The sequence below is a fragment of the Bos taurus genome, chromosome 25 (genome assembly GCF_002263795.3).
Source record: "Bos taurus isolate L1 Dominette 01449 registration number 42190680 breed Hereford chromosome 25, ARS-UCD2.0, whole genome shotgun sequence".
NCBI classification, from domain to species: Eukaryota; Metazoa; Chordata; class Mammalia; order Artiodactyla; family Bovidae; genus Bos; species Bos taurus.
In genome coordinates, this window is record NC_037352.1 from 19773313 (window position 1) to 19800296 (window position 26984).

Here is a 26984-nt window from a genome sequence, read left to right on the forward strand (position 1 = left end):
ATATTTCCATGGACTTGAAGAGAGGTACTGAGCCAAGGCGCTCTCATCTTTTCTTTTTTCCTTGTACATTGACCTAAAGCCTTTCATCTTTGCTTCAGTCTTCTGTTTCTACTTTATTTCAGGCCAAAGACTCTTAGCTTGTAAGATTTTAAAATAGGGCTTGAAGGAGCAATGTAGAGCCCTTTGGTTTCCAGACTCATTCACATGCTCCATCCCAGCTTTACTGTAACTCTGTTTAGGAGTATTGGGAGTAGCCTCGCCTAATAATCGGAGAAGGCAATGGCACCCCACTCCAGTACTCTTGCCTGGAAAATCCCATGGACGGAGGAGCCTGGTAGGCTGCAGTCCATGGGGTCGCGAAGAGTCGGACACGACTGAGCGACTTCACTTTCACTTTCCACTTTCATGCATTGGAGAAGGAAATGGCAACCCACTCCAGTGTTCTTGCCTGGAGAATCCCAGGGACAGGGGAGCCTGGTGGGCTGCTGTCTATGGGGTCACACAGAGTCGGACACGACTGAAGCGACTTAGCAGCAGCAGCAGCCTAATAATAACTAGTAATCAAATAAAACACTAGGTTTACCCTTCACTGCTGTTTATCTGTATGGCTTCTGCAGGAGCCTCATGGGGAATTGGGAGTTTAAGACAAGGTAGGATTTGGATGTTCTTGGCTTCTGGACCTTAACAGCATCTTCTTAGGATGACCAACCATCCTGGTTTGTTTGAGACAGGGCTTTTCTGGGACATGAGATGTTCAGTGCTGTAACTGAGAAAGTTCCAGGCAAAAAGAAATTAATTGGTCACCCTACTTTTGCACCATTCAGATCTTACCCCAATTTATAACACAGATTTGAGGTATTTGAAGGGTTATTTTCTATAAATATCAATGAATAGGTCAACTGGAAATTGCAGTGGTTGACTAAATACTGAACTTCTAAGAGAGGGGAAAAAAACGCCTTTTTCTTCTCTTTGTAGGAAAAGGCAACACACTGTCTTTTAAGAACAATAATATGAGTTAAAAAATACTTTGAGTTAGTCTTCCATCAACTCTCTTCTAACCACTGTATGAGAAGATTATAGGAAAAACACCAAGACTAGAGGACTGTGGGTTCCTTTTATGCAAAGTCAACTCTTCTGGGTCACAGTTACCCAGCAACAAAATAAAAGTAGTTATTTATAAGTTGTATTAAAGATAGAAAGCATAATGTATTATTTTTTAGAATTTTGGTTCTTTTCCCAGCAAGAAAAAAAACACTGGGATATTTTCAAGCACATTGAAGGTTTCTACAAATAAGCCCCAGTTCTAAAGACTAAGACCACCCAAGATTAAATCTCAAGATGAAATTCTTCAGGAGACTGAAATTTTCAGAGCTGGATGAAATCTAAAAGCATGTTCAGTGTTTCCATTTTCCAGATGAAGTAATCAAGGATTCAAAGGCTTCTTAACTTTCCCCAAGTCACATAACTAGGTCTCAGCGGGACACTCAATACTGTAGAAAAGAATGTGTTTGACAAATAGGCCTTGGGCAGTTGTTGACCTAGGACAGTTCTTCAAATTCTATAGCCACTTGAATTAGTGTTTCTTCAACTAATCTCCATCTAAGTCAGTTGGCCCAAATCATTTCTGCCAAAATAATCTTAACACAGAACACTTTTCATTTCTTCACTTGAGTTCCTGTTATGCCCACAGTTACAGAATGAAAGCCAAGCTTCTTTAGCATAATATTGAAAACCCTTAATGACCTGACTTCAGGCTATCTCTTCAGTTTGATTTCCCATCATTCTCTTTTCACTTTTTACTGACAAACCATCTTCTTTCTTTGACTACACCTTGCTCTCTGTCTTCGCTGTGCCTGTATGACCTCCCCCTTGCAGTTTCTTTAATCCCTCTCGTATTTTAAATAATCTAATTCTTTGTGCTGTGTTTCTCTTTTGCTTGTACCTCTGTAACACAACTAACTAACTAATCCAGACTGCCTGGATTCAAGTCTCAGTTCCACAATAAATCACGTAATAAATCACTTAATCTCTGTGCACTTTGGTTTTCTTATCTGTAGCCCGGGTCTGATAGTACCTACCTCATAGGGTATTGTTGGTTTAAATGAGGTAAAGCACGGAAAGTTCCTGGTACGTAGTAAACCTTCAAGTGGTGGTTGCTGCTGTTATTAAACACTTCTCTATAATTTGATCAAACTTCTGAATTCAAGGAATGTGGCTTTCTCATAGTCCAGAGACCTGACACAGTGCTTTACATGAATTACCATGATTAAACTTGGGGCTAGGTTATAAAGGAAAACTGAAACTATTTCCTGGAGATGTGAAAGGCCCACTCACCTATCTTCCAGGATTGTTTCAGTGAACTTTTTCCTGAAAGCAGAGACATGCATAGATCAGCAGCCTTTATGGGTGAGTGTGGTTATTTTACTGGTAAGTATTGGACTGTGTAACGTGCCAGTCTTGCTGACCCCCCTAGGATTTCTCTGGACTCAACACCCTTTACTACTACATTCACAGTGCTCTAATATTGATACTCATACAGAGGACCACGATGATAACAAGCACCTTGTTGATCCTGAAGAGAACTCTGGAGGCTTCTTCAAGCTTGTGGGTTCTTCATTCTCTTGAAGCCTTCCATACATGTGGTGTGTTTTGCCGAGACCTGGTTCTACCAAGATGGTTTTAATTGTTTCTGCTAAAAGGAATGGACTCAAGGATTTGTTCTCATTTTAGAGGAGATTATCCCCAACTGACCATCGTATGGTACTTTAGTTGCTATTGCCAATGTGTTTGGTCACCATTAAATCAATATTTATTATCTGTTGAGGCAAGTCAGTAAAATTAATGCTTATGTCCTGACGCTGGCACTCTTCATGTTGTTTAAATACTTAATTTAGTTGTGTAAGACAGTTCAAGTATTTTCTTAAATAAAAAAACTTAAAACCTTTTTCTTTCACATTGCTTTGTTTTCTGTGGCAAAATGCAAATGTAGTTGAAGAACCACCAAAGAAAACCTCTCCCACTATCCTTGATAAGTCGTGTTAGAGGGGAAAAAGTAATCCACATATCTAAGAAAGTTTTTAACTACCTCATCTTCTACATATTTTGCTAATGTAGTTAGTGCAAAATGGACTTGGGTGTTGCAGTGCCCCCCGACACACACACACCACTCAGACACTTTAGCTCATTTCTGCTTTCAGGGCCACTGGCAACTTTTTCTTGCCCTCAGTGCTGCTGTGAAGAAGAAAGTTAACCATGACCCTAAATTGGGACAAAATATTTTTTCTTTTAACAGTAACACGTCTGTAATTTTTAAATGAATATAGGAAATTAAAGTTCCTTCCTGACATTCCACCTTCCAGAGAGTACCACTGTTGACACTTTACTAGGTATTCTTTCAGAGACTGCTTTCTTTACAGAGTGTGTGTGTGTGTGTGAGTGTGTGTGAGTGTGTGTGTGTGTGTGTGTGTGTGTGTGTGTGTGTGGTATTTGCGTATATTTATGTGGATGTATCCTGTTCAACTGTTTTAACAAAAGCAAGATCACATTATACATGAGTAGCACTGCTTGCTTTTTTAACTTAATTTATGATGACTATCTTTCTGTGTCAGTAAATATAGATCGTCCTCATTTTTAATGACTGTATAGATAGATACATCTCTTACACACTGTATAATATAGATATATTTCTCCTTTCCTGTTGTACATTTGTCTCCAAGTCTTTGCTATTACAAATAATGCAGCTGTGAACTTAATCCTTAGATAACAGAAACTCCCCAAATATCTTGCCAAATATGATAATCTGACATTCTAACTGAAGCACATCAATTACTCTATTAACGCAATTCATATTTTAAAAAAAAAACTGGTTAAAAAAATAGTGGCATTCGTAAGAGTTTAGAGAAAGAAACTAACATTAAATCCATGTTGTGTTTTTCCATGTGTCGATTAATACTCCTATGAGGCGGGAGACAGTATTTTATAAATTAGAAAACACTGAGAATCAGAAGGGTGAACCATTTACCCAAAGTTTCATTAGTGAAACGGGGTTTCAAACCTAGGTTCCCTGACTTCAAATCTAGAACTGCTTCTGCTGTCCCACATTGCTAGTTTGGCTAGTCTAAAGAAAATAAAAATAGCTTGTCCCAGATGCATGATTCCTTGGCTCAGACATGAGCAGCTAAATCTATGGTTTGCTTCTTCTGGATGTGGAATGCAAACAACCATAAAAGGTAGTCTCTACTTATAAACATTACATATTGAAAGAAAAAATTACATAAGTTACTGTCTTTAATCTGCCATTATTCACTGCTCATTGTCAAGCTTTCTGCAATCATTGCTAATTGGTATTTTATAGTGCTTACTTCCTTAACTAGCGAATTACATCATGTCATCCATTGGTTTTATCGGAACCCTTTTGAGAATTGAGCACATAGGGAAATTTTCCCAAAAAGGCCATCCCCTATCCTACCTATAGCACTTTAAAAAATCAACTAGATCTCTTCTTCCTTGTTGGTAGGAAATCTGTTGGCCATTGGGGACACCCTAGAGTTGTGCAGAGACCCATGGCTGAAACTTTAGAAAGTCCCCTCCGGCGGTTTGACTGACCCCTCTGGTGGTGAGCCCCTATACTCATTGCTGCTCAAACATCAGCTCCTCCAGGCCGAATGGTGCAATAATCCCCACACTTGGGGCATGGTGACCTTTGGTGAGGCAGAAGCGCCTATGCCTCTGGACTTTCTTCCTGGATGTACCAAGGACACGTTTCCCCTTAGGTCTTGCCATCTCACCACTATGGCTCCCAAACACTGTGCAGGTCCCTCCTCCCTCTGATTTCAGATCTGATTTCTTGACCTCTTTTTCTGGGGACTGTTCTCTCTTGCTTTGGCTTTCCTCAGTCATGTTTGCCTAGTGTCCCCTTCTTTGGTTAAACCACAACAAAATCAGATCTTTTCATGAGGCTAATTTCACCCTCTGGCTCCAGGACTAGATGCAGAAGCCAGATGTGGCCAATCAGAGTCACAGTGATCGGTTCAGGAATGAGTATGTCCTGTGACCAAGCCAAGCCTGGGACTCTCCTGGAAAAGGGTTGTTCTCCTTCCTTTAGGGTGCTGAAGGCTGTAGAGGGGGAAGCTGAGGGCTGACGTCCCAAGTTTGCCAAACGCTCCTAAAGAGCCTACCTAAGAACACAGCCATCACAAGGAAATGGAAACAAATTTCTGTTAACATAATTTTAGCCTTTGGATCAAGCCATGCCCAAGGCCAAAATTATTCCCGAATTTTTTCTGTCTTCTGAGTAAATAAATTCCCTTTTTTCCTTAAGCCAGTTTGAGTTGTGTTTTTGTCTCTTAAAGAATCTTTATACTTTCCCACTTTCCTCTTGACATTGAATACATCCATCACTTCCCCATGCTTTGGCATGTCATTTTAATCTTTTAAGTAACTTAGGCTTTTACAACAGAGAAGGCGATGGCACCCCACTCCAGTACTCTTGCCTGGGAAATCCCATGGATGGAGGAGACTGGAGGGCTGCAGTCCATGGGGTCGCGAAGAGTCGGACACGACTGAGCGACTTCACTTTCTAACTAACTTCTGCCATAAGGGTGGTGTCATCTGCGTATCTGAGGTTATTGATATTTCTCCCGGCAGTCTTGATTCCAGCTTGTGCTTCTTCCAGCCCAGCGTTTCTCATGATGTACTCTGCATATAAGTTAAATAAGCAGGGTGACAGTATACAGCCTTGATGTACTCCTTTTCCTATTTGGAACCAGTCTGTTGTTCCATGTCAAGTTCTAACTGTTGCTTCCTGACCTGCATACAGGTTTCTCAAGAGGCAGGTCAGGTGGTCTGGTATTCCTATCTCTTTCAGAATTTTCCACAGCTTATTGTGATCCGCACAGTCAAAGACTTTGGCATAGTCAATAAAGCAGAAATAGATCTTTTTCTGGAACTCTTGCTTTTTCCATGATCCAGCGGATGTTGGCAATTTGATCTCTGGTTCCTCTGCCTTTTCTAAAACCAGCTTGAACATCTGGAAGTTCACGGTTCACGTATTGCTGAAGCCTGGCTTGGAGAATTTTGAGCATTACTTTACTAGCGTGTGAGATGAGTCATGTAAACTCAAATAGAAAAAAGTAGTAACAATGAACTTTTCAATGTTGGGTTTTACTTCTTGTAAAATGTTGAAAATCCGTTATCCAGGAGCAAAGGATGTTGTGAGGGCAGTAAACCATCTATCTTGAGCCCTTGTGTCTCCAAAAATGGTGTATCAAAGCTAGCCAGCCCCTTCCACCCAGGATTTCCAATCAGGTGGGCCCAAGGACCCTCACCTCTTGCTCACAGGGTAGCCTTTGGCTGGTTTCTCTTGGCATCTTGTGACTTCCCTCTTCTGACTTCTTTCCTCTTTCTAGGCTCCTCCACTTGTGCCTCGTTGGTGTTGACCAAATGCCATGATTTATAGCTGCTATTCTCACCCATAACTAGTCTGCCCAGAGTGAGAGGTGATAAGTGAGCTGTCTCTGTTTTGAAGAATTTTGTTGTTTCTGATCTGACCTATAGAGGGATCTTGGGGTCAACATCTGAAGGGGTTCTCTATCACATAGTGACTACCACAAGTAGCACATGTTCTAAATTACGAATTAAAGATTCAGTAAGTGAAGATCGTGATTTGAGGAATGACCTGGAGAAGAAAAACTAAGTGCAGATCCCTTCGCTACTACAAGCTAGTTAGTTGACATTGAGTACATCACTTCATCTCTCTTGACTTCCATAGAAGGAGCTGGAAAGGTCCCCAACTGTGGGCTAAGAGCTGGTTACATCATAATCACCTGGAACCACTGTTAAAGATTCATGTTCCCATGCTTTGCTACAGTTCTGTATCAGTCTGCCGGATGGGAATGTAGGTATGTTTTCTTAGCAAACAACCTAGATGATTGTGATGGGCACCTGGGCTTGGGAACCACTGTAGTAGGTGATCTCCTCTTATGCTAAGAGATCACTGAGCCTGTGTTGCATTAGCCAGGTTTGGGTGGAGCTGGAGCTGGTGGGGGTGAGGGACTGCCAGACCTCTCCCAGGGAGTGTGTTTGGAGGGCCCCAGGGAATCTGCAGAAGAGAAGGAAGGTCATCAGCTTTCACGCATGTCACAGGTCCTCTGCTGTCTGTCTTCAGTTCCTAGCACAGGAAGGCAGCAGGCACCAGGGCTCCACTGGCCTAAACCATAGTTTTCCGATGACCCAGAGGTTCTAAAACTAGAGAAGAGTTCCAAATCCTGTTCCTGTTTGTGGGGGTGGAGAAAAGCAGAGTGCCCAGGGAGAGGTTGTTACAAGCAACAAAGTGGTAATTTCTTCCCCAGGGTGAGGAACGTTTTTTCCCTGTCCCTGCCTCTAGCTGCAGTGGTGCAGTCTGTTACCTTGGATACCGGCTAACACTTCCCGACAAACCAAGCTTCACTGTTGCTTGGAGGAACTAGAAGTGGGAACCAGGAAAAACAGAGTCCTGGGATGACCAGGGCCCTTCTCCCAGAGTTGGAGAAATAGAGAAATGCAGGTGAGGTTGAGAGTCACAAGTATTGATAGGGTGGTAAGAGAGAGGGTGGGGGAGGCCCAGACACTAAGCTCTGGACTGAGTGAGAAAGACTCAGGGAGCCTGGGTCTTGAGCACCTGCTGTCTACATGCCAGGCATTGTGCTAGATGCTGGGGGTACAGCAGTAAAAAAGGGAGAAGAACTGTGACAATTTGGTATGAGACAGCCAGAGGGCAGGACTAGGAGGAAGTTATTTCCTCCTTAGGGGTTGGGGGCAGCAAATGGGGTTCAGGAAAAACTTCTTGGGCTTTCTTATCAAACAACTTCTTGTTGCAAAGGCATTTCTAGAAGTAGATCCAACTTGAGCAAAGAAGAGGATGAATTAGCAAGGTGTATAAGTGGGGTTATCAGGGTGCACAAAAGGATGCAAGATGAGGTAGAGAGGTGAGTAAAGAATAGAGGCAAAAGGAGTGAAAAGTCTTTGAAGAAGATCTGGTTTGCTTGTCTAGGTACTGAGGAGCCATGGCAGGGTTCTAAACAGGTAATAATACAGACAGTTCTGCATATCAGAAAATCATTCTGGCAGCAGATTGTAAAATGGGTCGGATCGGGACAAGACTAGAGGTTACTAGGCAGGTAAAAATACGAACCTTGGGGGTGGCTTTATCCTGGATAGTTAGGAGAATCCTAGATCCAGATGTTAGCACACCAGGAACTTAGCTGCAGATTCTCTTTTATCCGCTAATCAGGGCTACCTCTCTCCCTTTGACAAGGTGCCGTTTCCTGAGGACCTGTTTGCAAGTTCTCTCCCCCTGCTGTGACCAGTCTCCCGAGGTAACGTGGCCCACCTTTGTCTAAACTCCAGACCTGCCCTGAGTACATGTATTCAACAAATGTTTGGGGGCCAATGTTTTTTTAGGCGATGATTACAAAGAACCGTTTTAACTTAGTTATGTTAACTAAGTCCCTGCCCTCAAGGATCTTCTAGTGGACTGATGGGGAGGGGAGAGTGAGGCAGAGACATAATAAATATATAGAATATCAGATGATGAAATGTGCTACAGAGAAAACTAAATAGGGCAGAGGAGGTCCTGTCTGAGGAGGAGCAATCAAAGAAGACGTCTCTGAGAAGGTTTCATTGAGCAAAGGCCTGAGGGCAAGGGCTGTTCAGCTCTGCCTCCCCATTCCGGGTCTCTCTGGCTCTGAAGAGGCACTCTATAGATGTACACAGAATGAATGACTGCTTGAGTCGTATGCTGAAGTGCTTGAAGATGTGGTGGGTTTTAAAATGGTATTCCTCATTCATATAGTACTTTGTATTTTCCAAAGCTCTTATATATTCTCAGTTTCATCGGAGCCTCTTGATGGAGTTGAAGTAGACAGCACAGTTACTATTATCCCCACGCCATTCTGCAGATGGAGAAGCCAAAGGTCCAGTGCTCCTTTTAGCACCCCACACTGTTATGTTAGTTTTATGCAGCCCAAATACTCCTCCATCAGCCAACACAAGTCACCCCGGAATCCAGTTGTGCAAGCCTCTGAGTCCATTAGGTTGTTAGAAAAGAGGGAACTGAGCCTGAGGGGCATCCAGTGTTCACGAGGCCTTTCTATTCCAACAGTCTCGGCCACCGAGAGTTTCCCAGCTAACTGTAAGTAGAGCCAGCTATTTTTTGAGACATTGCCACATTATCTTGGTGCTTCCCAGAAAAGAAAACTCTTCTGAATAAGAGATTAAAGACCCAAAAGAGAAAAAGAAGTTGCTGAACCATCATTATGTTGCTGTGTGTGTGCTTATTCGTGTCTGACTCTTTGTGACCCCATGGACTGTGGCCTACCAGGCTCCTCAGTCCATGGAATTTTCCAGGCAAGAGTACTGGAGTGGGTTGCCATTTCCTTCTCCAGCGAATCTTCCCGACCCAGGGATTGAATCCGGGTGTCCCACAGTGCAGACAGACGCTTTACTGTCTGAGCCACCAGGGAAGCCCCTTTACCACTGAGCCACCTGGAAAGTCCCTGAACCATCATTAAACTATTTAATGTTTTCATGAGAACACCCACTCCAATGTTAAGCTTCAACTCCATCTGGAGATTCCCACTGGCTGTGTTTTAGGCAATTTTTTTTTTTTTGGTTTCAAATAACAAGAAACCTAAATGAAGTTGCCAGGCGGCACTAGTGATATGGGTTTGATCCCTGGGTTGGGAAGTGGAGTGCAACCCACTCCCTAATTCTTGCCTGGAGTATCCCACAGACAGAGGAGCCTGTCACGAAGAGTCACAAGGGGTGACAAGAGGTCAGAGTCGGAAATGGCTGAAGCAACTTAGCATGCAGAAAGCAAAAAGGGAGGAATTAGAAGGAATTCCTGCAAAAAGGGAGGAATTAGTAGGAACAAGTATCTAATGGAACCCAAGAGCAGGAAGTGAGGTCAGTTCTTCAAGAACCAAGGTTTACCTCCCCTCCTCAAAATATTTGCTGTCTACCAGTTGAGATCCTGGAGAAGGCAAAGGCACCCCACTCCAGTACTCTTGCCTGGAAAATCCCATGGACTGAGGAGCCTGGTGGGCTGCAGTCCATGGGGTCACTAAGAGTCGGACACAACTGAGCGACTTCCCTTTCACTTTTCACTTTCATGCACTGGAGAAGGAAATGGCAACCCACTCCAGTGTTTTTGCCTGGAGAATCCCAGGGACAGGGGAGCCTGGTGGGCTGCCGTCTATGGGGTCGCACAGCGTCGGACATGACTGACGCGACTTAGCAGCAGCAGCAGCAGTCGAGATCCAACCTGTCCATTCTAAAGGAGATCAGCCCTGGGTGTTCTTTGAAAGGAATGATGCTAAAGCTGAAACTCCAGTACTTTGGCCACCTCATGAGAAGAGCTGACTCATTGGAAAAGACTCTGATGCTGGGGGGGATTGGGGGCAAGAGGAGAAGGGGACAACAGAGGATGAGATGGCAGGATGGCATCACTGACTCAATGGACATGAGTTTGAGTGAACTCCGGGAGTTGGTGATGGACAGGGAGGCCTGGTGTCCTGCGGTTCATGGGGTCGCAGAGTCAGAAACGACTGAGCGACTGAACTGAACTGAGTCCCTGCTCTCTTGTGATTTATAGTCTCACGGGAGAAAGATGCCAATTTTAAAAAATCACACTAATGAATGTATTATTCTAAATTAAGTACTTTTAAAGAAAGGAGCAAGTTCTGTGATAGTTTACATAACACAAGAAACCTGGAATAGAGTGGGATGGTGGGGTAGACTTCGCAGAAGAAGTGAAGTGTGAGCGGAAGAGTCAAGGATGAGTGACTGGGGGCAAGGAGGGGAAGAGAATGTTCAGAGCAAAGCCAGCCCATGAAAAAGTCCTGTGACTAAAGGAAATGCACAGCATGCCAGGGCCTGAAGGGGAAGGGGAGCTGTGGAACACAGACATGGTGAAGGGTGGTGGAGCGGGAAAGCTGGAGAGGTCGTTGGACAGTGGCCAGAGCCTGTGAGCCTCAAATGCCATCGTTATGATCTTAATCTTTATTCTAGAAATAAAGGGAAGACTTTAAACAGTTTTAATCAAGAGGCAGAAGAGGGGGTGTGACGTTGGGTCTGTGGGGTTTTTTGGCAGCAACTTATGCCTTGTGGGATGTTAGTTCCCTGACCAGGGATTGAACCCAGACGTGGCAGTGAGTGCACAGTATCCTAACTGCTAGTTCACCAGAGACTGCCCTGGATTTCTGTTTTTAAAAAATCACCTCCCAAAATATTGAAAATAAAAGCAAAAATAAACAAAGGGACCTAATTAAACTTAAAAGCTTCTGCACAACAAAGGAAACTATTAGCAAGGTGAAAAGGCAGCCTTCAGAATGGGAGAAAATAATAGCAAATGAAGCAACGGACAAACAACTAATCTCAAAAATATACAAGCAACTCCTACAGCTCAACTCCAGAAAAATAAATGACCCAATCAAAAAATGGGCCAAAGAACTAAATAGACATTTCTCCAAAGAAGACATACAGATGGCTAACAAACACATGAAAAGATGCTCAACATCACTCATTATCAGAGAAATGCAAATCAAAACCACTATGAGGTACCATTTCACGCCAGTCAGAATGGCTGCGATCCAAAAGTCTACAAGCAATAAATGCTGGAGAGGGTGTGGAGAAAAGGGAACTCTCTTACACGGTGGGAATGCAAACTAGTACAGCCACTATGGAGAACAGTGTGGAGATTCCTTAAAAAACTGGAAATAGAACTGCCTTATGATCCAGCAATCCCACTGCTGGGCATACACACTGAGGAAACCAGAAGGGAAAGAGACACGTGTACCCCAATGTTCATCACAGCACTGTTTATAATAGCCAGGACATGGAAGCAACCTAGATGCCCATCAGCAGATGAATGGATAAGAAAGCTATGGTACATATACACAATGGAGTACTACTCAGCCATTAAAAAGAATACATTTGAATCAGTTCTAATGAGATGGATAAAACTGGAACCTATTATACAGAGTGAAGTAAGCCAGAAAGAAAAACACCAATACAGTATACTAACGCATATATATGGAATTTAGAAAGATGGTAACAATAACCCTGTGTACGAGACAGCAAAAGAGACACCGATGTATAGATCAGTCTTATGGACTCTGTGGGAGAGGGAGAGGGTGGGGAGATTTGGGAGAATAGCATTGAAACATGTATAATATCATGTATGGGAAAAAAATAAATAAATCTGAAAGTCTGTTACAAAAAAAAAAAAAAAAAGTTCAACATTCAGAAAACTAAAAAAAAAAAAAAAATCACTCTGACTTCAGTGAGAAGAGATTTGAAGGGATATAGGGAGGCCAGTTAGGATCTACTGCAGTCATCTATGGCACAGGTGACAGTGGCCTAGATGTGAGAAATGTCAGTGGAGACAGAAGTGGTGAGATTTGAGAGAGGTAAAATTTACAAGATTAGGGACTTCCCTGACAGTCTGGTGGTTAGGACTCTGGCTTCCACTGCAGGGGGCACAGGTTCGATCTCTGGTGGTAGAAGTAAGATCCCACATGTGGCACAGCATGGCCAAAAAAAGGGAAAAAAAAGCAAGATTAGATGATAGAGAGGATATGCGGAATGAGGTTATCAAGAATAATTCATTTCTGACTCATATAAGTAGATGGATGGTGGTTCTTTTCTCTAAGTTAGGGAACAAAGACCAGAGGCTAGTGTGTAGAAAATTTGAATTCAGTCTTGGACATGCTGAGTTTAAGTTGCTCCACATGGAAATATTCAATGTAATTGAACACAAGGTCTGGAGTCAAAGTGAGAGGTCTAGGCTTTTGACGTACAATGGGGAGTCACTGATATACAGATGACAGTTGAAGTCAAGGACAAGGATGTTTGCCTAGGAAAAGAGGAGAAAGTGAGAGGAGACCTGTGTGCATGATTTATCCTTGAGGAACACCAACTTAAAATGCTCAGGTAGAGGTGAGCCTGCAAAAGAGACTAGGAAGGAGCAGAGAAAGGAAGAAGCCAGGAGAGAAAGGCCCCAGGGAAACCAAGGCCGGGAATGGCCCTGCCCTCAACTTGGCTCTGAAGATGGTCTTTCCCTGCTTCTCAATGTACATGGTGGCCTCACAGCTCTTCATTCTGAACTCCCAGAGGGAGGATCTGATTGATCTGTCAGGCCCACGTCTACTGACCCCCATAAGCTGCGAGCAGTAGCTGCAGGGACCCACCCTCTGAGTGGCAGTTGTCAGAGGAAAAACTCGGCCTCATCTTAATGTTTTCCCTCTCCACTCCCTCATCCTCTAAATCGTTATGGGCACTTGTTGTCTTCTCTGCCTAGTTCACTTGCTGTCCTCTCTGCCAGACTTCACCACGGCCACCTCCTTTTCATCCTTCAAGAAAGCCTAAGCTCAAGCCTCCCCTGGTGGTCCAGTGGTTGACTCCACCTTCCAGTTCAGGGAGTTAGATCCCTGGTTGGTGAGCTAAGGGCCCACATACCATGGGCCAAAAATTAACCACAACAAAAAGGTCTAAGCTCAAAAGACACCTTCACTGACCACCTTACCTACGCAAAGGAGATTCCTGATTACTCTCTATCCTTCCTTCACAACACGTTCTACAATTTGTTATTACTATATTTAATTTTTTAAATTCATTTATTTATTTTGGCTGCCCTGGGTCTTCACTGCTGCACAGGCTTTCTCTAGTTTGGGCGAGCGGGGCCTACTCTCTAGTTGCCGTGCAGTGGCTTCTCTTGTTTGGAGCACAGGCTCTCGGGCTCGAGAGCTCAGTAGTTGTGGCTCCTGGGCTCTAGAGCGCAGGCTCAGTAGTTGTGGTGTGAGGGCTTAGTTGTTCTATGGCATGTGGGAATTTCCTGGACCAGGGGTTGAACCTGTGTCTTCTGCATTGGCAGGCAGATTCTTTACCATTGAGCCACAAGGGAAGCCCCTACTATATTTAATTTTTAACATCAGTCTCTCCTTCTGGCAGGACAAGGACAATGTCTAGCTCCATGATTGTCAGCTGGGGACGACTATGCTCCCTGGAGACATTAGGCCATGCTTAGAGACAGTATTTGGAGAAGGCAGTGGCACCCCACTCCAGTACTCTTGCCTGTAAAATCCCATGGACAGAGGAGCCTGGTAGGCTGCAGTCCATGGGGTCGCTAAGAGTCAGACACGACTGAAGCGACTTAGCAGCAGCAGCAGCAGCAGCAGCAGTTGCTGTTGTTACAACCCAAGGGGCAGGGACGCTCCTGGCGTCTGATAGGTAGAGCATTCTTCAGTGCATAGGACGACCCCATGACAAAGAATCGTCCAAAACGTCAGAAACTCTGAAGTTGAGAAACGCATCAAGTAGGCGTTCAATGAGGGCTTACTGAATGAATGAATTAAAGAAGAGTTGAGCTGCATATAGATGCCCTCCAAGGCCATTGTCTACGTGTTGCACTCATCCCTTTCTGGTATTATTTTGCTCTCTAGGAAAATAAGCACTGGATGTTTTTACAATGGCCACACAAATTAGTGATGTCTTCCACGGTCAAGACAGTACATTTCTGGAAAACCACTGGTAAGCATCTCTGATTTTTCCAAATGAAAGCAACAACAATAACATTTTTTTTTTCATGAGAGTTGAGGGGGAAATACGTGCCTTTAAGGGAGACTGGGTAAATGATAATTGCATCATCTTACACCTGAGGGCTTCAGTTACCTAACTACCAAAACAATAAAATAACATGTCTTATGAACTTGGCATCCACATTTTATCAAGATCTACACAAGAAACTCCCCCAGTTACTACACAGAAATAAAAATGCTTCTGCAGGCCCTGACAGTCTGGCATCAACGTCTGGCACCAGGGCATTGACCAAATGACTTTGTGTTTTGTAGCATGAGGAGAAGCAATGACAGAGATCCACAGAAGCAGTTGAACCAGAAGAATATCAACGAACTTGACCAAAAGCTAGACAATGGACTCCTGGTTACGCACGTTAACCAGACACAGGACTTACTGGTAAAAACCATAAGTGCTTCTACTGTGCAGCCGTGCTCACAAATCATAGCCGGGAATGCAGACTGTGTTAAATTCTGGGTATTTCTTTCTTCATGTAGGATCTCAGGACTAGTTAAGAATTCATCTCTAGTCTCCTGTCTTTAAAAATTACTAAAGAATCTCTATGCTATTTATAGAAACAGTATAGCCTTCTTGGCCATATCATCAAATATTCAGGAGGGTGTGAAGATGCTGTCCTTGTTATCAAAGCTTGAAGACTAAGGAATTTAATTCTAAGATGCTCCTTCCTGAGATTTGTTTTTCTTGTAGGATTTCCTAAAAAATCTAAATCCAAAATTCAGTTTTGGGAAGTGCTATTGGAGCGAGAGAGTTGCGGCAGGAGAATTAACCTCTAGAATAACCAGTACTGTGGTCTTGGTGACTCTCATCGTGTTGATGAGCTGTCTTCTTGCGGTGGTGAGTGGATTGTCTAGAACTCACAGCTCACTCTACCGTAGAAACAATTGTCATCGGGGGGCTGTCCGCGCAAGTCTGGCCCATAACTCTCTACCCATACTAGAGTTTAACAAAAATCTTTTGAAATGATAATCAGTCAAAAACAATACAATTTTAATGCTGGTGGTTAAAAATCAGGAAAATAGTTGTGTTTTACTTTTCTCAAGTATTGGCACTAACAGGAAAGCAAGTTTAATTACAAGGAAATGAGCAAAGGTCAGTAGAGTCTGGAGATTCTGAAGCATTCTCTCAGTGACCTTAGATGTTGATCCTGTGAGTATCTATTTCACCTAATTTCTTATCAAATACATGACTTCCCAGGTGTACAAGGACCACTCTTACTTATCAGCCACAACCGGGGCCTCATTTACCTCACAAATTGCAGTGGGAAAGAGAGAATGGATTGCCCCAACAAAGATCGTACTCTGTATGTCAAGCACACCCTTTAGCGTGTAATCAGTATGTCTACAGTCAAAATCCATAATGTGTTTAATGGTGCTCAGATGCTCAGTCGTGTCCGACTCTTTGCCACTCCTTGGCTCCTCTGTCCATGGCATTTCCCAGGCAAGAATACTGGAGTGGGTTGTCATTCCCTTCTCCAGGGGATCTTCCTGATCCAGGGATTGAACCCGAGTCTCCTGTATTGGCAGGTGGGTTCTTTAAAACTGAGCCACCAGGGAAGCCTGTATTTAATATTAGCTCTTCAAATATCAACAATACAAAATCCATGTCCTAAAGCATGATGGAGCATTTCAAATGCAAGTAAAATAGAAGAAAAAGCTGAATGGGAAGTCTACCTGTTTCCGTTACAAACTAGGGAGATGGTTGTCCTGAAAGATGAGAAGAGTGACATCTAGTGGTTACATGATGCAGAGCAGCAGCTCCCTAAGTGTGGGGCTGGGCCTAAGATTACAGGGGCGACATTAATTAGCGGAGAGAAATAATGAGAAAATTGTCTTTTCAGTCAGTTCTCTCTCGATCCTTCACAAAGATAGTCAGAGTTTGGTGGTAAATTTAAAGGCCATATAGTATGATGATTGTGCGCATGACTCAAGCTATACTGCTTGGGTCTGAATCCACCACTTACTAGCTGTGTGACTTTGAACAAATTACTTAATTCTCAGTACTTCAGTTTCCTAGTCAGTTAAATGAGGTTATCAATGATGAAACCTATTTCACAGACATAAATAATATATGTGAAGTGCTTGTCGCATTAAAGCAGCGCTATTAAGTGTTTGCTCTAATTATTAGTGTTTAACAGTTGCTAATTTCCTTTTGAAACAGAGGGTGAGCAGGCCTCAGGCACAGATGTAGGGCAGCCAATGCTATCTAGTTGGAATAGGGCAGCAGCAGTTTATTTTCACTGTCCATTTGTTCGTTATCTCCTGTGTGTGTGTGTTGGTCACTCAGTCAAGTTCAACTCCTTGCGATTCCATGGACTGTAGTCTTCTGTCCACCAAATCTGAGTGGAAACAAGAGTCATTGTTAAGCACTGTTTGGTGAAGAAGGAGATGCATGGCTTGCCCAGCATCACAAGCTAGTAAGTGGGAGGCCTAGGACTGCACCCCCTTCTTTCCTCTCACTTCCTCTGCCCGTTCCTCCTTCAGAATCCTCTATCGGATCTAATTCTGTCTAATGCAGCTCAGTCAGCCACAGCAGATAATTGCATCCCCTTGTCCACCACCTCACCCTCTGCAGCAACAGCCCAACAAAGACAAGCCCGAGCAGGACTCACTCAGGGTTTCAGCAGGTGCACAGGAGACGGGCAAAGCCATCCTTGGGTGTAGACAGGGCCGCGGCGGGCTAAGCAGTGCATGTCTTTTCCACAATCATCGGACACGGCAGGGTGGTTTCTCACTGTGGGTCTGAGCCAGCCTCCCCTGACGATGGGATTCCTTACCCCGAGTGATGGCCAACCCTGGCAACATGTAAGGCCCATTGATTCATTCAAACAATGGTGCTTGTGCTGGAAGCTCTCACAGAATCCCTGTCTGCGCCAGGCCTTGCACCTTTCCAGGCTCCTCTCGTGTCACACATACCCTGTGTCCACTGCACACTCCAGTCACCGTGTTCACCTTTCTGTTCTGGGAGAACTCTGACCCAGCCCCAGGTCTGCCTCTGCCTGGAATGTGCATTCCCAGGGTCGCACCGGGCTGCCTCCTGAACTTCCAGAAGGACCTTCTCTGACTCCCATCTCAGCTAAAGCGACTCCGCATCTCCACCCTAGTCGTTTTCTGTCACATTCCCTTGCCCCACTTTCTTAATATAACTGTTCCTTGCTAAAATTATGTACATTGATTTTGCTTTTCTTTACTGACCCTCTGTCCACACTAGAATGTGAGCTCTAAGAAGACAGGAACATTTCTATCTTGTTCACACTGCAGCCCTAGCACCTCAAAACAGGGCTCAGAACAAGGAAAACGGGCTCCGAGCCTTATGTCAGCTCTCTCCCACCTTCTGGCTCCCAGAACGTATCAGCGATGTTGAATGCTTGCTGTCAATGACTTCAGCTCTATCACCAAGGCCACCACCCACATCCTGAGCTTAGCATTATGTAAGTGACACAGGCATCACCAGGCACAAGCAAGGAGGCTTGTTCATTTCATGGCAGACTCCTGTGATGACTAGGAAATTCTTCCGCTAAAATTTCTATCCTCTGCTCTTGGTTCTGGCCTCTGGAATAGACAGGGAAACTTATTCCCTCTTCCATTAGTCAACAAATATTTGTGGAGGATCCCTCAGACTGAGACGGAGGCAAAACTCATATATCTGAAAAGATACAGAGAATGCAAATACAGAAATAAACACACCACCATCACTTGTGTTTGGCAAAGACTCAAAGGCAGACAGGGAAATAGGTAAACTTTAGAGTGAAAAGAATGAGGAAGCGTCAGGTGTGCCCTGAAGGAGCAAGCACACAGAAGCCAGAGATGAGCTCACTAGAAGCTGGGTATCTCCTGTGATTGGTTTGGGAGCATGTTTGGCTTTCTCTGGCTGGTCCTGAGCTGAAAAGGGCTGAACATAGGAACGGTGGCAGCCCCGTCACAGTCCTGACCTCCTGATCCAGTTGCTGGAGAGGTTACGGTTTGTCTCCATGGACTGGTTGCTACAGAGGTTGTGGGTCAGAGTTCTGTAGTCACGCGGGGTCTAGCAACTGTGTGTCCGTGTATTCAGTCTCTCACAAGGCAGGATGCGGGGAGTGACCCCTTGACTCCTCTGGGGACATACTGGGGATGAGGTGAGGGATGGGCACCAGTATGATCAGGGGCAGGTGGCCCACAACACAGGCCTCTCTGCACACATCTGTTGCCTCAGCAAGGCGAGTTCCTGAACAGACTCTCTTGGGTAGGACCAGTCAGGCTGGCACCCCCTGGGGGTCCCCGTGGAGGGACCTAAAACACCCTGAGCTTTGCCTTCTCTTTTCACTGTTTTCTCCCTGATTCTGGCTTCTGTTTCACAGAGGCTGCAGGGGGATGAGACCCAGCCTTCAGTCTGGGAGAATTCAGAAGATTGGCTTTCAGCGCACAGTTTAAAGTCTAAGAAACTCACTTTGGCTGACCTGCTATGCCAGGGCACAGCCGTGCTGTAAGTCGGAAGCCACTCCCCTCCCCCAAGCCTGTGAGACACATCCAGCCTCCTGAGCCCAAGAGACCCTTTCATGAGACTTTGCTTCTTCAGGGAGGAGGCCAGCAGTGTCACGAAGAAAATGCACTTCCCCACCCAGACCGTCCACCAATTTGAAGCCAAGCTTTCTGAGTAAGTACGTTTCTCATGTCCTCCCAACAAGCCCAGAGCTCAAGAATTACCTGGTTTCAGCTCTCTGAAAGTGACTTTGTTCAAACGACAGGCTCTGTTGGGCCTGTGGACAGTTCTCTTCCCACTTCTGGCTCCAATGTCTTCTTTTTTCAAATAAAGAAGGTTGAACTATATCAGTTTTTCTCACCCTCTTAAAACCCATGGCCCCTTTGGATGAAACCTCACTGCCTCATCTGATGTGTAACAATTAAGAAGTGACAGATTGATTGGGTTCATATCTTTACAGATGTATGTTAAAAATATTCAGGTCCCCCCACTTCCAAACCAGTGTTTGTTTGTTTGTTTGTTTTAATGTGGGCCATTTTTAAAGTCTTTATTGAATTTGTTACAATATTACTTCTGTTTTGCATTTTGGTTTTTGGGTCATAAGGTATATGGGATCTTAGTTCCCCAACCAGAGGTTGAACTCGCACCCCTTGCATAGGAAGGCAAAGTCTTAACCACTGGACCATCAGGGAAGTCCCTAAACCAGATTTTTTTTAAAGCTTCTCTTTACTTTTTTCGGCCTCACTTCACAGCCTGTGGCATCCTAGTTCCCCGATCAGGAATCGAACCCAGGCCCTCAGCAGCGAAAGAGCAGTGTCCTAATTCCTGAACCACCATGGAATTTCCCCAAACTAGATTTTGTTAGCTCCATCCCCTGTGTAGCAATTGCTTGCTTGATTACTGCTTGCCTGAGATTTCTTCAAAGGCTAGAATAATAATCAAGAACCAACAGTTATTCATGTGTCAGGAATTCTGCTAAAGGCTGTACGCATTATCTTATTTAATCTTCATGACTCAAAAAATAGCATTATTCTCAAGACAGTTAATGGAAAATCAATTGCTGAGTGACCAATTTGTCAAATTTATCAAAGCATTTTAACTGTAACTTTTATAGCATATTTTATTGAGTTGGAAGTTTAAACAGATTTTAAAGATTTCTGTAGTATTTTTGGTTGATTGGTTTTAATTGTGAATCCAGCATTCTAAGGAATGTTCTGTTCAGTTAACTGGTCATTTGGGAAATTGATTTTCAGAGAATTAGTTTCAAGTAAAGTAAATTTCAGCAAATTGACTTGAATAAAGTCTTATTATTATCTTCACATTGGAGATGTTGAAACTGCAGAGTTTACCATACCTGTCCAAGTCACACAGCTAGTAAACAACAAAGCTGGGTCTCAAAGACAAGAACATCTCATCATGGAGGTCATGCTCTTTGCCTGCACCTACTTGTGTGTCTTATGACTCTGCCCACTGCTCCCCATCCATGAGTTCATGCCCAGAGGCCCATTTCTGGGCCCCCAAATCCCACCTACCTCAGTGAGGGCAATTCAGTTAAATTCAGATGACTGAGCCCTTCACTTGAGCACCTGTTACAGGCTGATCTTCAAATAGCCATAGGAATAGTCTGCAATGAGGGAAACTCTAGAAGTTCCCCTGGCCACTTACTATTCAAAAACAAAATTTTTTGTTCATCAATCCACTGAGAAACCGACACTGAGCAGTCTCAGTTGTGCACTTATGATTATGTCCAAGTGACTAGAAGTCTCACCTGAGAAGACACAGATTTGAGAAGAGCAAGAATGTTCTTCCACCTTCCTCATGAGAACCCTCCCCCATCCCGCACAGACTGACCCTCCCTTGAAGCCCACCTCTGGCTCCACCGTTTACAGTGCTTGCTGCAACACTAAGAGACCTTTCCACAATCCCCCCTCATCATTTGCCCCAGCAAACAAAGACCTTCAGTTTTTTCTGGGCTAGATTTTGCCTTATATTCTCCCAGTGCCTTAGACACATTAAAAGAAAAAAATTCCCACTGCATTTTCCTTCAGTATGTGAGTGGGCATTGCTCGGTGCTGGAACTGACCTTGGGTGACAAGTCTTCCTGGTGTTTTAACAGAGCTATTGAACTCTATCAACAGAGAATTCAGTGGCTCACAGAAAACAGCAAGAAGGTAATAGATTTCTTTCTTTGCCTCCTTTCCGTCATTACATCTGTATTTGTTAGAACCCTTTCTGCTGCAAGTAACAGACCTCCAATTTACATTAACCAAAGCTAAAAAAGGACTTTCTAGACCTACAGAAATGAAAAGCCCAAACACAGCTGTATCCTAGGGTTCAAATGATGTTATTCTTTGTCTCTGAGCTCTGCTTTCCTCTGGGTTGGTTTTACCCTCCATAAGGCTCTCCCCAGTCTTGGGAAGATGGGGTCACCAGCAGCTCTCAGCTTATATGTCACTGTAGTGGTGGCCTTCCTTTCCCACTGCACCCTCCCAAGTCCTGGGACTGACTCTCTCTGGGCCAATTTAGACCAATCACTATAGCCAACGGAGTGAGATACACTACCTGCTTAGGCCTGGAACTAGTGCTCACTCCTGGGGAAAGACAGGGGTCAGGGTAGTTGGGGAGAATGGGTGGGCTCTCCCCAAACATCACAGACTGAGAAAGGGAGACAGATGGTTGCACATGGAAAGCCAGAGAGCTGTTACCAGGACAGGAAACATCCTGGGTGAGAACAGCTGAAGCTCCCCTGGACCATTTAAGGTCAGGCCTTTAGTGAGATTTACAGCTAAGGCTGATCATCCAGACAGAACTTATGAAAGTTTGATTAAATGTTTTCCTCAGGCCCAAAGGGAAGAAGGGTGTTCATAAGCAAATTAACCTTCACTTTGCTTTCTTATTTGTTTTAGCCTATGTTCTTCCAATTGCTGCCTTTCTGGCCCACCGTTGCTTTCACCCTAGGCAATCCTTAGCCAACTTGTGGCTTCCCTGGTCACTCAGATGGTAAAAAATCTGCCTGCAATGTGGGAGACCGGGTTCCATCCCTAGGTCAGGAAGATCCCCCGGAGAAGGAACCTGCAACCCACTCCAGTATTCTTCCCTGGAAAATCCCATGGACAGAGGAGTCTGGCGAACAATGAGGTGGCAAAGAGTCAAACATGACTGACTAACTGCATGATGTGATGATGTGACAAGCAATCCTCAACTCTTTATTTATTTATTTACTTCTAATTTATTTTTGGTTGTGCTGGGTCTTTGTTGCTGTCCATGGGTTTTCTCTAGCTGCGGCAAATGGGGGCTATTCTTGAGTGCAGTATGTAGGCCTCTCTTATTGCAGAATTCAGTAGTTGCTCTTGCGGATTTCAGTAGTTGTGGTACACAGGCTTAATTGCCCCGTAGCATGTGAAATCTTCCCAGACCAGGGATTGAACCCATGTCCCCTGCATTGGTAGGCAGATTCCTAACCACTGGACCACCAGGGAAGTCCAATACCAAAGTCTTGTTTTAAAGCCTGAGATAGGTGAGTGCTGAAATTCATGCTCCCCAGCCCCAAACCCCACCTGTATACAAGCCCAGTAGGTGACAATACAGGCGAGCTGCCTGAGCCGATTCCAGGGTGTAGTCTACATCTCAGATCTAGAACCCTCTTCTCTCGCTTAAGACAGGTCGACAGATGCACATCTCCAGCTGTAGCACGCCCCCTCTGGTCGGTCGCGGTAACACAGGCAGAGAGGGACAAGAGCCTCACCTTCTCCGTAAACATCAGTTCAGGGAACACAGCTCTCTCACCCAGCTACTCCCATCACACTTGTCCTGGCACTTTCGACAGAGGGGCAGGGATTGCTGGTTGGGTCCTTCTTCCCTTTATCCTTTTCCGATGGAGTTATTGAGGAGCCAGGGAATAAGCCCCAATTGGATTCCAAGGTAGCAATCACTTGGAAATCAACTCATGAGTCTTCTGGGTGCTTCCACACCTGACGTGATGCATAGTCCATCACTGGACGCAGTTCTGGAGTCTGCTGTCAGCAAAACCACACCTCCCTGGGTGTCTGTTTGCATGTCTGCAGAGGATAAAAGCAGAGGTTATAAACCAGTGGCTTGCAGGCAGATCTGGCCCTACAACCTGTTTTTCTTGGCCTCAATAGTTTTACATATTTTTTAAATTAGTTGTCAAGATTTTAAAATCCTGCTATTTCACTCCCTTTAGTCTTCTCTTGAAAAAATTTAGGGCTATCTAGCCCTAAAAAATTAGGGCTAACTGGGTTCCAGTTCCCTCTCATGTACTCTTCCAGTTTTTTCTCTGGGATAAATTTCTAGAATTTCAATGGCTAGGTTTAAGGGAATGCATTTGTCAATTATTAAAGCTCTAAAGTCAGCTTTCTCAAAATTTTAAAGGATAGAACTGGCCCCAAATTTGAACTCCTTCTGGCCCCTGAAAATTGGCAATGTCCTGGGAAGCTTCATCTGTTTTTAGATGAACAAATATTGTTTGAGTGATTACAGCATATCAGACACTTTTTCCAGGACTGGGGATTCAAACATGACTAGTACAAAGCTCTGGAGAAGGCAATGGCACCGCACTCCAGTACTCTTGCCTGGAAAATCCCATGGATGGAGGAGCCTGGTAGGCTGCAGTCCATGGGGTCGCTAAGGGTCGGACACAACTGAGCAACTTCACTTTCACTTTTCACTTTCATGCATTGGAGAAGGAAATGGCAACCCACTCCAGCGTTCTTGCCTGGAGAATCCCAGGGACGGGGGAGCCTGGTGGGTGCTGTCTATGGGGTCGTACAGAGCCAGACACGACTAAAGTGACTTAGCAGCAGCAGCAGTACAAAGCTCCCACTTTCATGGAATTTATAGTCTGGGGGAGAGGACAAATCACGTACAAAGTTAGTTTGTGGTGGTGCTATAAAGAAAAATAAAGCAGGATGAGGGATGAGAGGGTGAGATAGAAGCAGGGGATGTTTAAATAATAGGATAGTCCAAGAGGAAACATTTGAACAGACACCTAAAGGGAGCGAAGGAGTGATGTTGAGATCAAGGCAGAATGTTCCAAGCAGAGGAAACAGCTAATGCTAAGGCCCTGAGACAGGAACACACTTGACCTGTTCCAGAAGCAGCAAGCAGGCCCATGCAGCTCTTGACTTTGTCTCAAGAGCTCAGAATGTGCATTTGGAGAGCGGATGGGGTTAGGGGCAGGCACAGATCAGGAAGACCTTGCTGAGTTCAGATTTTATTCCAAAGGTGAGACTTTTAAGCAGAGGAATGACATGATCTGAATTCGGTTTCAAAAAGATCATTTGGATGCTTCATAAATTGACCGTAGACAACAAAATCTAGGAGGAAATGTTGGTGGCTTAGATCCAAGGGGCAGGTAGGGGGATGGGATGAGAACTGACGGATTCAGGGTATGGTCTGGAGGCAGAACCGGCAGGACTTGCTGATAGATTGGCTAAGTTTAGGGCCAGAGTGCCTGCTGCTGCTGCTACTGCTAAGTCACTTCAGTCGTGTCCGACTCTGTGCAACCCCATAGACGGCCTTCTACCAGGCTCCCCCATCCCTGGGGTTCTCCAGGCAAGAACACTGGAGTGGGTTGCCATTTCCTTCTCCAATGCATGAAAGTGAAAAGTAAAAGTGCAGTCACTCAGTCGTGTCCGACTCTTAGCAACCCCATGGACTGCAGGCCACCAGGCTCCTCCGTCCATGGGATTTTCCAGGCAAGAGTACTGGAGTGGGGTGCCATTGCCTAGGTGAATGTTAAATGCCATTTACTGAGGTGGGGAAAACTAAGTATGGAACAGGTTTAAGGAGGAGCAATAACTTAGATATCCAATAAAGCAAGATTTAAGGCAAGCATCCAGAGGAACCTACTGCCCTAGAGAACTATCAATTTCATATGAATGACAATTCCAATTTACAATGCGGCTATAACAGGAAGAACAGTTACGAGGTGAATCAAACAGTATTGACATGTAGCTAGAAATAGCTGTTAGAAACATAATTAGAAATTCACAGAAATACCGCTTCAGCTAGAGAACTTAACACATGTGCTTTTGATTGGTAGAATAGGCAGAAAATAAATACGGATATAAGGAAATGAAATAAGATAAGCTGATGTAATTAGATGTCAAACTATCTTACAAAGGCTGCTTTTCTACAGTCTCCAAACTTTCTTTAATGAGCACAAATTACTTTATAAAAGTGGACAGTAAGTATTAAGGGGAAAAAATTTTAAATAAGTTGTCACAAATAGAAGCAGATAATGCCCACCACTAAAACCAAGACACCTAGTTTTGCACTCTGCTCTACAAAACGGGTCTTCCTTTTGTGGCCTCTTGTTGAGGCTGGGGTGTGCTTGAATTTCTGCTTCAACAAGCTGCCCAGTGAAAGGTTTGCAGAAGAACAGAGCTGTGCTGGTTGTTCTGCATGCCCTCTCTGATTTTAGGCATTTGGCCTCATCAAGGGGGCCAGAGTCGGCATTCTCATTGACGTGGCAGCTGTCAGCAATGACCCTCAGAAAGAGGAGTTCCAAAATGACCTCATGGTAAGTCTCTCCGGCACAAAGAAGTACCTGGAACCACCACCTCCTCCCCACCCTCTATCCCTACTTCCTCCCCACCCTCCCTTGGGAGCTTGCTAATGGCTTTGTTGATAGCAAGCGCAAAATGGAGTGTTTTACAAAGAACAGTTCACACTTAATTAGCACCTACAGTTAAAAAAATATGTTAAGTTCTGCGAAACCCAGCCTCAGAGTCATTCGCAGTTGCCGTGTGAGTCTCTAGTATTCACACTGTGGCAGTCCCTACCAACTCAACTGTCTCAAGAGCCTGTGCTCCCTGGAAAGAGGTGGTGGAGACGAAAATCAGTTGGACCGACTCCAGCACAGGCTTCTAGCCTTTTCCTGATGAGGAGCGATCCTGGTTGCTTTGGTCGTAACTGAGAAGCTAAGAGCTCGAGGGCTAAATCCCAGGCACCTCCACCACTTCTGGGCTGTGTGACTCTGTCATCTCATCTGTGAAATAGGAATGATGACTCTCGCCACCTCACAGGGTCGCCAGAGGACAAAAGGAGCCCAAGCCAATGAAGCGCTCAGTACAAGAGGCTGGCATTGACAAAAGCCCCTGTAGTCTCTGAGAAGTGATGTGGAGGGTCTGTTTTCTTAGAGGAACCTCTAAGCTTTGAATGAGCAGCAGTAGCTGGTCCCAGAATCCTACAGAGGGATCAAGATGGGCCAGTTTCCAGACCTGTCCCCGTTCCTGGTCTCACCAGGTGTCAGGGAACCGGTGTCAGTGCAGACTGCCCTTCACAACATCCCCAGGGCCCAGTTTCCAGAGATACCCCTGGTGGGCTGGTTCAGTATTAACCAACGCAGAGCTCATGTTCGCGGTAACAGGTAATGTTTCTAGGTGGCCGATGATAGCTTATGGTGAATGGTGTTGGATTTGTGATCTCCGAAGGAGAAAATTTCTCTTTGGGACCAAAGACTGAGCTTCAGTCACTCAGAGCTTTGTTTTATTACAGTAAAAATGGGACAGAGAAAGCTTCTGACATAGACATCAGCAGGGGACAGAGGGTGCCCCGCTGGTTTGAGTGGGGCTTTATATACTTTTTCAATTGGTTACCAACAATAGATCAAAAGAGTATCTCAAGGTTGTAAAAGTCTTACCAGGCCCACTCCCACAACATACATCTTAAGATAGCAGGATTAGTCAGAAAGTTTTTGTTAAGAAGGAGAAACATGCCCTTGAGCAAGATACATTGTTGTTATATAATCATTAGTACAGAGCTTAAGGAAAAACGTACCCTTGAGCAAGATGGGTTGTTTTGGTGTGCAATCATTAGCTCTGGGCTTAAAGAAAGTTAGTCTTAGGCGAAATAGATTGTTGTCATAACAATGC

The 26984-nt window shown here is 44.5% G+C and overlaps 1 protein-coding gene across 3 annotated transcripts in view; it reads left to right on the top strand.

Annotated features, from left to right (window-relative positions):
- The first annotated feature begins 7308 nt into the window (after nt 1-7308).
- VWA3A (von Willebrand factor A domain containing 3A) overlaps nt 7309-26984 on the top strand; it is a 58267-nt gene continuing 38591 nt past the window's right edge. The window contains exons 1-9 of one of the 3 annotated variants that reach the window (XM_059881560.1): nt 7309-7543; nt 8294-8354; nt 14478-14565; nt 14886-15009; nt 15319-15465; nt 18965-19089; nt 19183-19260; nt 21203-21257; nt 25532-25630. In XM_059881560.1, the coding sequence (XP_059737543.1) occupies nt 14504-14565; nt 14886-15009; nt 15319-15465; nt 18965-19089; nt 19183-19260; nt 21203-21257; nt 25532-25630 (690 nt within the window). In that variant the 5' untranslated portion in view covers nt 7309-7543; nt 8294-8354; nt 14478-14503. The remainder of the gene's footprint in view (nt 7544-8293; nt 8355-14477; nt 14566-14885; nt 15010-15318; nt 15466-18964; nt 19090-19182; nt 19261-21202; nt 21258-25531; nt 25631-26984) is intronic. The other 2 variants (XM_015460347.3, XM_010819358.4) reach the window with 2 other exon arrangements.